At 38.7% G+C, this 12,569-nt stretch overlaps 2 protein-coding genes and 1 non-coding gene across 3 annotated transcripts in view; 1 reads left to right on the forward strand and 2 right to left on the reverse strand.

Moving 5' to 3' along the window:
• The window catches only part of LOC107086015 (netrin-4-like), an 18,041-nt gene extending 16,855 nt beyond the window's left edge, over positions 1-1,186 (reverse strand). The window contains exons 1-2 of the mRNA XM_015376735.1: positions 941-1,186; positions 283-839 (exon numbers count right to left, since the gene is read on the reverse strand). Of these exons, the coding sequence (XP_015232221.1) occupies positions 283-839; positions 941-1,001 (618 nt within the window). The 5' untranslated portion in view covers positions 1,002-1,186. The remainder of the gene's footprint in view (positions 1-282; positions 840-940) is intronic.
• Positions 1,187-8,767: 7,581 nt separating this feature from the next.
• trnay-gua lies at positions 8,768-8,853 on the forward strand. Its single transcript is given in 2 exon segments — positions 8,768-8,804; positions 8,818-8,853. It is a non-coding gene; the product is annotated as a tRNA-Tyr (tRNA).
• A 1,160-nt stretch (positions 8,854-10,013) lies between these two features.
• Positions 10,014-12,569, reverse strand: part of hal (histidine ammonia-lyase) — a 14,648-nt gene continuing 12,092 nt past the window's right edge. Inside the window, exons 18-20 of the mRNA XM_015376734.1 lie at positions 11,293-11,401; positions 11,139-11,208; positions 10,014-11,005 (exon numbers count right to left, since the gene is read on the reverse strand). Of these exons, the coding sequence (XP_015232220.1) occupies positions 10,874-11,005; positions 11,139-11,208; positions 11,293-11,401 (311 nt within the window). The 3' untranslated portion in view covers positions 10,014-10,873. The remainder of the gene's footprint in view (positions 11,006-11,138; positions 11,209-11,292; positions 11,402-12,569) is intronic.

Below are 12,569 nucleotides of genomic sequence, written 5' to 3' on the forward strand. Positions count from 1 at the left end.
TAGACCTCCATTATTTGAATGTCAGCAGACAGCAAGAAGCCTCCCAGATCTCCAGATGCATTTGAGATATCAAAAAAGTACTCCAGGGTGTTGTTCAGCATGGGGGTGAGTAGAAAATGAAGGCTAATCATGTTTTGGGTGTACTATTCCTTTAATGTATTTGAATCCTTTGCCCTGTTATGCTTCTCTGTGCCCCCATGAAAACATGCTGGGCCCCTCCTGACCCCCTGGTGCATTTGGTCTAGAACCGCCACTGCTGTGTTTTGCTATGAGAACCCTCACCTCTCCTTTGGTGCAGGGAGAAGCTCCTGAGTATTTGGAGGTGCAGGTTGCACCGCTGACCCCTCCAGGTGAACCCTCTGCCAGGCCGAACATCTTCTCACAGTCGCTGGCAAAATACCTCATGGTCTCCCATGTGCGCCCAAAGTCCTTGGAGCGCTCCAGCACCATGGCAGCAGGGCGGGGGGACCGGAACACCACGATCAGATGAGTAAAGAGAAACTTCGTCTCCAAGTCCAGCTGGAGCGTCTCCTCCTTCACCCCCTCAGCTGATTGCCACCAGGTGTCCGGGTGGCGGAAAGAGGAGTCGCTCATGGCCGAAGGAGGATGCGCCCGGCCGGGCTTGGACGCGTCGCAGCGGCTGCATTTGGGTGCGGAGCAGGACTGCTTGCTGTGAGGGCTGGAAGTCTGACTAAAGAAGCAAAAGCGCTCCGAGGAGTTGGAGCCGCAGACTGACTGAGAGCGGAGCAGCCTGCCCAGAGCGAGGTTACCCATGGGAGGGTTGCAGGCTCGGCCAAAGCAGCGGCTCCGGAGACCTGGATCCTTCACTTTAAGATGCTCTGGTAAGAAAAGAAAAAAACAGGAAAAAAATATATCTATATTATAGAAAAAAATAAAGTATAATTTTAATAAATTGGATGAAATGCGTAAAATAACTCACCGGCTGATGGAGAAGAAGATGCGCACATCCATATAAAAACTAAGAGCGTCCCCAGTCTCATCCTGTAACTCCACTGACTTGATAAATAATCAATTTAAAGGCTCGATTTATAGATCATAAATAAATGGCATCCCTCTTCCTCGTTTAAAACACACATCTGTGGGAGTATGCATTCACTGTTCATCTTTATATTTTCTTAGCTCCCAATTTTAAAGTCACTCTATGATCCCACGCACTGCAGGGTTCTCAGTGGAAACTTTCATTGACATTGGGCACTTATATTTGCTCCACCCACCCCTATCCAACTACACCTCATACAGAAAGACTTTCTATAAGAACTAGAGCACTGTTGTTAAAAAGCCAAATGCCCTGCAAAGGTATTCCCACCCCACTGGTTCTACCTTTCCACCAATCAGGATGCACATTTTTTTTCTAAGTAAAAATTCTCTTAGAAATTGAGATTATGACCTTGGTCATTATTGGTTTCTGTGCATCCTAATCATCTAATTGTCATGATTTGGCTATGGTTAGTTGACCCAAAAGCAGAGGCAGGGAGGCAGAGGTGAATCTCTTGTGGGTTTAATAATGACTTAACAGAAAACAGAGGCAGGTTATCCAAAAATCCAAAAGGAAAACAAAGTCCAAACAAACATGAAACCCGAAGTCCAAAAATCCAAAAAATCAAAAACATGAAAACTAGTCTAAACGTACCAGAAACCATGGAGACATCGGGGGAATCACAAACATAACGAGGAAGGCACAGAGAGAAAGAGTTGGAGCATGTTTGACGAGGACCCAGCAAAGGGGGACTGAAGAGAGAGGGCTTTTTAAAGGAGACTGAGACAAAGAGGAGGCTAATGAGGAAACTGGGAGCAGGTGTGCACAGAACAAGAGAGGGAAAGAGCTAGGGGAGAAGGAGAACACAAGAGGGCAGCAGAGAGCAACAAAAATAAACCTGGAAGACTGGAAATAACAACAAAATGATAATTAAATAACTAGGACTATAAAACATGGAGAAATGAATACTAAACACTAGAAAACCAGGAGTAAAGTAAGACTTAATACACAAAAGAAAAACATAACAGAAACAGAAACCTGACACTAATTGCTTTTTGTTTTTTTCATTTAACCCAAACAGAGCAAGTCATTTCTCTTCTTTACCCATATTTTTTCCATATAGCAATCATACCTGCCATCTGTGTGCAGTTCTGTTACAAAACCCAAGATAAAGCCCAAAATAAATGTATTCAGCTCTTCCAAAGTCTCAGTGGAGACAATAGTACACACAAATCCTCATTTACTGTAAATAGGGTAGTTGGCACCACTTTTGCATATTAGTTCTGCAGACTGTAAGTAGATAACCCACCACTCTATAGAGCCTGTTACCCACTGAAATTAGCGGATTAACACAAAGTTTTTCAAACACAGGTCGACCAGCTAACAATCTGCATTTGCCTCTCTTCCTATTTACAAAAAATTTGGGGTCTGACACCCGCTGACAAGCTGCGTGGCCTCTGTCCCCCGACTGCTGCATGTCTGGTGACGCCATCGCGCTGGGTTAAGGCTGATTTATACTTTGAAACTAGGCCGTCTGTGTAGGTGTCGCAGTGAAGCAAAGACGTCCCCGCCCCCTCCGCAGGCACTCTGCTGCACCTCTTCCAAATTGTAGGTGACCGCATACAGTGCAGCAGACAGGAAACCGGCTTGTTTTGATTTTATGACCGCAATTGCGGAAAATAACTTGTGAAGTTGGACCAGCTAGAAAAGTGAGGTGTGTGAGAACGCTGAGATCCTTTTTCAATCTGTATCCCCGCTCTTTTTTGCCGTCATGTCCCTCCGTTGTCGGACAAACTTGCCCCCACTTCCTCATCGCCTCGGCCGTATCTAGACTCGCAGCGTATAGCGCAGACCACGCTTCAACACTGAAATGTCTGCGTCAAGCTCACTGCGACACACAGCTGCAGGAGGATAACCAGCCCTTTAGCGTTGATGATGTCACCAGAGTGACAGAAATCAGGAAAGTAAACAATGAGAGCAACAGAGCAGAGAGCCAGGGTGTAGTCAGGGTGCTTCATTGTTTCGTTCTTTTGTCCCTCAGAATCTCTCCTACCATGTTAATCAAATGTAAGTAGAGGTGTTTTGGCTCGTTTGGTGCAACTGTTGCTGTGTTGTGACATAGGTAAGTCGCGTTCAGTGGTATCACGTAAATAAGCGGGTCGAATTAGGTCAGTTGGAGCCGATCTGTTTAAAGGCAATTTTAAACCAGGTCCCTTGTCATGTCTTTTAACTCAGGTCAACGCAGAACAGTGTAACGTTCCCACTGCCACTAAAAGCCGATTGTTCTGTTGTTGAAATGGGGTTTCAGCCAGTGGGAAAGGGGTACACATGCGCAGGAAAATTTTTTGTTGGAAAAAGCAATTGAACTCTTCTAAAACATGGGGAATAATGTGCTGGTGAAGATTCTCAGTTATCCAGGTCATAGTCATTCCAAAAAAATAAAAAAAATAAAAATAAAAAAAAAACTACTGGACTTTGTTTTCCAAGTGTGAAGACGTTTCTCTTCCCATCCAGGAAACTTTTTCAAATCAAGACGTCTCAATTACCCTTGAGTTCCAACAAAGCCTTGTTATGGCAGGCCAACAACGACCTTAACAACTCTCCGTAACTAAGGGGTGGACCCGTTCGTCCGGTTCAATTTGTTTTTCTAAGCCATAAAAAAGCTCTGTTGAACTAAGCCAGTGGTTCCCAAAGTGTGGGGCGCGCCCCCTAGGGGGGGCGCAATGCCATTGCAGGGGGGGCGCGGGAAGCGGTATGGATGAATGAAGAAAAAAAAAAAAAAACAGCGCTTGCTTGACTGAGCATAATGGACAGTTGTGACACTGCAACCCAGATTTGAGAAGATCTACAGCAACAAGCAGGCTCACTACAGCCACTGAAAAGATGGGAGGATTAAAGTACAAAGAAAAAACTCTCAGGGAGCTGTTAAAGAAAATCTTTGGGAACCACTGAACTAAGCTATAAAGCCTGGAACTCAACACTAATCCAGACATTTTGAATTGAAAAATCTTCCTGAATGGTAAGGGAAGCTTCTTCAAACTTGGAAAATAAAGTCCAGTGTAGGGATGCACGATATTGGGATTTTGGCCGATATCCGATATGTCGATATTTTTTTTGCAACTCATGTAACCGATAACCGATATCGATACCGATGTTAAAGCTGGACAAAAATAAGTAGTCATTGAAAATAGCAGTTTTGTTATCCATTTCTGACACTTTGAAACATAATATACTCAAATATATTTTCATATGCTGATATCAAATTGATTTTTAAAAACGCGGTATCGATCTATTTTACTTTCAAAATCTCGTGAAATTTTGCAAATTCTTGTGAGATTTTGTCAGTAAAATAGATCGATACCGCGTCAATATATCAACATATAAAAATATGGCAAAATTTCGTGAATTTTCGGGGGATTTCGTAGCATAACGATGACATATAGCAATATTTCATTAGTAAAAGAGATTGATATGGTGTTTTTAAATGGCAATATATCAGCATATGAAGATATTGTGATATTTTAATGTATCAATATTTTTTCCCTTGTCTTTAGAAGTTTTTAAGTCAGTAAAAAAATAAGTTTTTGAGGAAGAAGAAGAAGTAGTATTTTTTATTTATTTTTTTTTAGACTTTAGAAACTCAGAAGCTGATCAAATATCGGGTTAAATATCCGTGGGGTGGCCGATGTCCGATATTCAGTTTTAAGGCCGATACAGGCCGATACCGATAGGGGGCCGATTATATCGTGCATCGCTAGTCCAGTGGTTTGTTAATTTTCTTTTACCTTTTTGGAATAGGCAATAATGTTTTCTCAATGTTCTCTGTTGAGAAAAAAGTTGATCTCTCTTGCCAGCATGCAGAATGTTGACAGCACATCAACCTGAATGGACCATCTCTATGATAAAACATGGTGGTGGCAGCCTCATGGTTTAGGGAGGCTTTTCTTTAACAGGGTGAGCATAGATGGTCAGAGGTGAATAGAAGATAAAGGATGCTTTAACACAGATGTACATGACACTTTTTTTTAGATTTTTATTAGTAAAACAGTGCAATACTTTCCTTGTACTTTACATTAATGTGTTTCTTGGTGTTGATCTAATACATGGAATACTTTCAAATACACTGGGGTTAGGGTGACAGAATATAAAAAAGTAATTTTACCAAGTAGTTTCTTGTTTATTGTTCTTTTACATTTAATTCTCATGTATAATGAGATGAAAAAAAATAGGTTTCAGAACAATTCAGGACTTCAGCCTTTAATGACCAACATGTCTGTTAGAAGAAGCTTGCTGCTGGTGGTGTAAACTATATTAACTGAGACATGAAGATTGCCTCCTTATTCCTGAAACATATCATTAGGTCTTACCTGGTATCCATTAACCACACCTTGTCTGTCTCTTCAGACAGACAACAGCCATTGACTCATTAATCCTGCAGCTGCTCTCATGCCTTCTGGCCTATTTGTTCATTTTAAAGATGCATCGTCTGACTGAGTTAAAAGAGGTTTATCAGGACTTTTAATATAATCCATACTGTATACAGAATGAACACAGAGTCTGGGTCTGTTCACACTGCGGAAAAATATCGGTTTTATTAATCAGTGTCGTGTGTCAAAGGAAAAGACGAGGGATCATAAATATTCAGTCTTTTCCCTAAAGCATCCAAGCCTCAACATTCCTGGAATTCTGCAGCTGATCTCGTCACTGTGGTGCTTCAAAGGAAACAGGCTTAATCTTGGAGTGTTTGGGGATTTACATGGTATGTTTCAGCATTTCCCAGATCATCTGTTGCATAGCAGAACGAAACCCGTCTCAGGAAGGATGTCTAATCAGGGCTGATCTGCGTTGTATTCCCCTGGCTAGAAGAAAGCTATGCACATTACAAGCAACTTGCTTTACTCTCTTAGACTCAACAATTAGATGTTTTTCTGGGGTTTGTTCTTGAACATTCTCCGTTTACCCATATTAAGAAGAGCAGCAGTTAGGGATGGAAAATCATTGTCAAAATTATGGCAAACAGTCAAAAGTAATTATAAAAGATTATTTGGTTTGTTCAAAATCAGTTCAATCTTGCAAGCAAACTCTCAAAATATTAAAGTATTAGATTTTACTAGCACATTAAATTTGAAAGACATTGAAGAAAATTGTTTTCCTTGCAGAAAACCATGTTCAAGCAAACATTAAGCCCATTTTCTGTCTTTTTTTAATTCATTCAGTGCCATCTCTATAATATAAACTGTTCTATGTTACAATTGCTACCTTTTTATAATTTAGTTTTAAGTAAATCTGTTTTGGAAAATCTCAGAAAAGGGGGATCAATGTTTAGTTTAAATATTTAGTTAAAATCTTTAGAAGTGAGAACTAAGAAGTCAGAAAAAGGTTTAAAAAAATGTATTTTAATGCAATCAGCTGTAAAGCACAATGGTGGCAGTGCCATGGTATGGGATCCACTTACCTCAGTTGTGTTTATTATATTTTTGTTAAGTTTGATGGAATTTTAAGTCTTTGTATTCATGTTTTTTTTTTTTTTTTTTTTTTATTAAAATACAACTTCCTGTTCATGTTTGAATGCTTGAATAGGAACCCAAACACAAATGTTATAAAATTTCAACACTATTATTCTTTTACTTAGCTCCCAAAGAGCTCAGTTTTGACTGGATTTGATTAGTCTAGACAGGCAAGGCTTAACTGAGAGTCTAAAATCTTAATGAGGACGTTTATTCAAATTGCAAAAAGTACAACTATAATCAACTTAAATAATATTGTTATTTAAAACCGGAAATGTCTTTGAGGGTGCTCAATTAGAGAATCTCAATTCAACTATTTGTCATGTCAATTCAGCCATTATTGTCATGGTTTAGTTTTAAGTTGGACTCAGATGCAGATAGGCAGCAAATTGTCTGTTGTCAACAGAACTTATAAAATGAAAGACAGGGAACACGAGGAGAACAAAAAGAGAGAAATCCATACAGGATGCAGTAAATAACCAGGTTAATAACAAGAAGCAGCAGTGAGAGCAAGAGAGGAAGCTAAACTCCGGGAATGTGAATGCTGAAACAACAGGCCTGGCTGAGAGAAGAGAGGCTGAAGAGAAGGAGGAGAGGGGGAGTAAAAAGGAAAATGCAATGATGAAGAACAAACTAGAAACATAGAATATATAAACTAGAAAAGACCACACTAATTAAACGAAAGGAAGACAACACAGCAATGATGAAAACTAGAATCAAATGACCCAAAGAATGCAGATCCTGACAATTACTTTAGGTAATTTCCCATGAAAGCAGACTTTGCTGAAGTGATTTTCCCACAATTCATTGCTGCATGTGATGTTTTAAAGGAAAAGTCCGGTCAGCAAGGAAGAATCAATGGGTCATTATTCATACCTAAAATAATATGTTTACCTTGATTTATTGAATTTAGCGTTAATCAGTCAAAAAATGAACACAATACCAGTGCTATAGCTAAACTGACAATGCCCACATGCATGACAGTTGGATGTTGGAATACATCCAACACCGGTCAGTTAGAGAAAAAACACATAATATGTAGCCAACATTTGGAAGAATAAAGTTTTCAAGATGACTTGGATAATAGCGCGTTGTGACAAACACCAGATACAGCACTAGTAGGTGGAATGGTGAAATGGTGCATCTGTTCTCAGTCTCTGGTTATCGATTTAAAACCTTTTTGTGGTTTCACACTCATGCTTCAGAACTGAAGGAAGCAGATCTTTCTGAGTTGTTGCATCTTCACTATTGCCTCTCTATAATTCCAGGAAGTTCTTATTTTGTATTTAAAATACATATTTATAAATAACTTTATATTTTTGTCTTTATGATTAGATCATTTTTATATATTAAATTAATTATCATTACTTACCAAATAATTGAGTCATTTCTCGGTTGGCTACTTTTCACTTTTTGAGTAAAAATATGTAAAAGTATCGGCCTCTATTGAGTAAAATGTTTGGCTATTTAACCCACCTGTGCATTTTAAAGTAATCAATATTTTTACTTTGTTTTAGTAAATTTTTTTTTAGTAAATTGTTCCAGATTTACCTTTTTATGTACATTTTTGTAAATAAAAAGTTAACAAGCAAGCCACGAGTTAGATAAACGGTGGCAAAAAACAAAAACAAACATAGACTTTATATACCTCACGTGCTCCCCCTATATAGTGTGATAGCGTCTGTTTATTAATATAATAATCACCCTAATATGTATCACCTGGTTTTGGATGACTTGTTAAGTCTTAATGACGGTGGATGGCGGCTGTGAAGTAAGTTTTCAGTTGGATATTCCTGCTCCGCGCATTGGACGGATTTAGATCACTACAGGTGTTACAACAATATCTGTCATCATACATTGTGACCCAAGCGCGCGATGTGACCTGTTTATATTCTACTAGTCCCTAAATTCGCAGGATTCACACCTATATCTAATATCACAAAATTAATATCTAAACCTAAGATCTTAAGACATATACCTAAACCTAAAGAGGTATATGGTAAGACACATGTGAAGCCGCTGTTGGTCACAATATATAATGGGTTACAGAATATAGTTTAACACCGGTCCAAACAGTTAGCGAACTTCGTACCTCGCAGAGCGCAGACATCTAGCCTAAAACTAACTTCCTCACATTGCAAGACCAAGGGTTAAACGTAATGTTCATTACAATGTATTGTTCAAAGTAAAAAGTACTTAGAGATAATGTGGTAAATGGCGACGTATATTATGTGATCTGTGTGGCGGAGGGATCTGTACACATCCTTCGATAGCTCAGTTGGTAGAGCGGAGGACTGTAGTGGATTCATAGACATCCTTAGGTCGCTGGTTCGAATCCGGCTCGAAGGACATGTGTTTTTTTTTTTTTTCTTCCGAATTTCCCTAATTATTGTCTTTTTCACAGTAGTTCTTCAATACTGAATTTACGGTAATTGAAATTATTTGAACTGGCACCAACGGCAAGAAAAGGTTGTATTATACATTTCTCGTGTGTTTTTTCGGGGGGGCTCCAAATATTGAAATAAGAAAAAAGTAAAAAAATAAAAATTATATGGTATCTATATTTTTTAAGAAATATAATCTCATTGTTATTTTAAGATATGATTCTATAATCATTATAACAAAATGTAACGTATTAATATAGAATTTTCAGACGATAAACCCAGAGGAAGCAGTTTATGGGAAAGTCTTTCATTCAGCAGAGATATTATACTCAGGTAAAAACATGCTAGTCGAAAGTCTTGTCCTAGACAAATGTAAAAAATGTTGAAAAGGGAACATAAGTAAGAAAAGCGTTTGGAAAATTCCTTTTTCTTAACAAATTTTGCAGCTTTGCCTGATGATATTGCAAAGGGCCAGCTTCTAATGCTTTTATGGGGACCCTAAGCAATTCTATTATCATTATTCCAAATTTCCCGTTTGGTTACGAAGCATTTACTTAAAAATTATTTAGGTTGTTTTTAAAAAAAAAAGCTTCTTGGATGGAAAGCGAAATGTCTTCAAACTTGGAGACAAAATCCAGTGGATTGTTTTTTATTTTCATTTGTAGGAAGGAACGTCTTATGGTTGCTGTGGCTGAAAGGGAAAGAACAACCAAAACATAGGTAATTTTCCCAATCTTTATTCTATATAAATGAGTGAGTGTCAGTGTTGAGGAAGAGCATGATTTCTTTGCCGAGCTGAATGCGCACTTTCATCTGGTTTGGTCTGCCGCGGTTTCCGTAGACTCGTGAACGCGCTTTCAGGAAATCCTATACACTACTGTTTATGCTCTTAAAACATTCTAAATGACTTCGTTTCGAGTAAATTCTGGACGCTACCCACTCAGGACACTTGGAATACATTGGACGAGCAGTATGGAGGAATATTGACACGTTTTTTGTGGACTTTTATGGACCTTTCTGCCTCGGGCGCCATAGACCTCCATTATTTGAATGTCAGCAGACAGCAAGAAGCCTCCCAGATCTCCAGATGCATTTGAGATATCAAAAAAGTACTCCAGAGTGTTGTTCAGCATGGGGGTGAGTAGAAAATGAAGGCTAATCATGTTTTGGGTGTACTATTCCTTTAAACTCACATTTAACACATTTAGCTTTGCTGGTAGGCTTTGTGAACCTACCATTCTATACAAGCAATGTATGTTTGCAGGATCTACTGTTATGCTTTCTATGGTAGGCAGGATGGATGATGATGGATAGATCATCATCCATCCATCCCTCATGATTCATAAAGCAGTACAGGTTACAGTCGTTTTAAATGTCTTATTCTTTTCCACTTTCTTGGGGATTTTTTTGTGCTGCTGCACATGCATGGTCCTGCATTGTGCTACAGTCCTTCAGAAGTTGTTGGGTTAGCATCTCCAGATTATCTTCACTATCGCCTCTTAGCTACATGCTGTTATTCCGTGCGTTACTGCTACTTTGTTCGTCGCCAGCGTCTTTAGATTCACGATGACAAACTGTCATGGCGCTTTGCAAACAGATGATCAGCCTTATGTATAAACTAACTAAAATTGTTGGCTTTTGAAAATGCATCTGATTATTAGTGCAGGTCATCGATTTCAGGCGGTAAAAAAGAGAAATTGTTACACAATGTCCCTTTAAAAGATGAAAAAGTAAAGAAGCTATAAAAACTGCATTAGCAACAGTAAGCGTGAGGAATACAGGTTTTATTTCTGTATGGTAGGGAAAAATATAAAGATGTTCAACAGATGATCATTTCCAAGAGAAATAAGCCAACGGTAATGTGTGTTGCAGAGTTAGGAACAAATCTGACTGTCAAATGAGGAACTTTACAGGGTTTTACCAATAATTCATCCTCATTATGCTCCTTGGTTATGATTCCAAGTAACTGAATTTTAGGGCCCGTTTCACTCATGACGGAAACGCTTCCTGGGTGATGCTGGGGTGTCCAAGGAAAAGGCGGTGGGAGAACAGGGTCGAGACTCTGGGACATATTCTCTCTGATACTTGTCAATGTAAGGCTTGGCCACGTTCCACACCTTAGGATGCAAATACCCAATAAATTAAATAAAATTAAAAATTTCAAGTTTTATTTCTCTCCTGTAAAATGCATTGAGGTTTATTTGACTTCAAAATTACAAATGTTTAGAAATAAAATCATTTAGAACTTGCCTTCTGGTCAACTAGGAGACGGTGAACGGCTTCGATGTCTGGAGACATGAACCGGTCTTTAATCCAGGGCCTGTTAACGGTACAAGTAGAACATTAGAAAAAAAAGCTACTAACTACCTTGGTTTTTGTTGTTGAGGACTGTAAGCTGCCTCACCTGACAACCGAACGCACCAGGTCATAGACCTTTTCCAGGGGGGTGGTGGTACGGAGCGGACGGAGGAATTCGATACCCTGACAGGCGGCTAGCAGCTCTATGGCAAGCACTGATCACAACAAACATCCATTCAGCTCGTTAAAATTAAGGACATCTTATAAATAAAAAATATAAATAAATAAAGAACAAGAGGGACAAGGGGCAGCACCCCCCTCCTTTGACATCTTGTGCAAAACATTACCTATTGTCACTCATGAGCATTTCAATTCAGTTTATTTCTATAGCGCCAATTCACAACACATGTCATCTCATGGCACTTAAAAGTTCACCAGTTCATCCAGTCAGATTGATTCAAAGTTTTCTATCTAAGGAAAACCAGTTGATTGCATGGACTCAAAGGCAATCCTTCACACTAAGCATGCCTGTAGCGACAGTGGAGAGGAAAAACTCCCTTTTAACGGGAAGAAACCTAAAGCTGAACCAGGCCATATTCTTCTCACTGTGCAATAACACATGCAAGTACTGTTTGATTTTTTTTAAACCTATTTATAAGTTCAGTGCATCTCTGCAGCGCATGTGCAATAACCCAAGTCAACTACTGTGTAATCTACCCTTAGCTCTCTATTGTGCAGATATTGTTATATCTAAGGCAAACATATTCCAGGACATTTCAACTTTTTTCTTTTATTATTTTTTTTTGTATTATATACACTCTTTTTATACTGTCTTTCATATTTTTATCTTTAACTGCATGTTGCTTTAACTCTTTGAACTCTATATAAGCTACTGGAACCAGAAGGAATAATCCCAAGAGATAAATAAAGTTGAGTCTAGTCTAGGTCTATCTTTCCCTGCTTATGGTTCATCTGGTGAAAATGACGGAAATCAAGCAGCATCTGATGCACGTTCATTCATTAAAAATACTACAACTTAATCCCTGGACATCAGACTCATCTATATTTTCTTCCCAAAGGGTAGACTTGCCTCTAACCTTTTTAAATATTCTTTGTTGATAATTTTTTTTTGGCTTTCTGAAGGCATTTCAAAGTTGTTATTTGAGTCTGGCTTTCAATTTTACATGCATGATCAGGATAAAAAAAAGTACTTTAAAATATCCAGTCCAGCTGATAAATTGAAAAATAGAGTCAGCTCTCTCAAGCATCCCATCCCATTGACAGGATGCTTCATCACCTACTCTGTAATACAGTATGATTTTTTTTTTAATAAATAGGCCTTTTTGAATTACTGCTATTGGTTGTTAAATATTTCTTTCTTCT

Source organism: Cyprinodon variegatus, unplaced genomic scaffold, assembly GCF_000732505.1.
Source record: "Cyprinodon variegatus isolate N-32 unplaced genomic scaffold, C_variegatus-1.0 Scaffold140, whole genome shotgun sequence".
NCBI classification, from domain to species: Eukaryota; Metazoa; Chordata; class Actinopteri; order Cyprinodontiformes; family Cyprinodontidae; genus Cyprinodon; species Cyprinodon variegatus.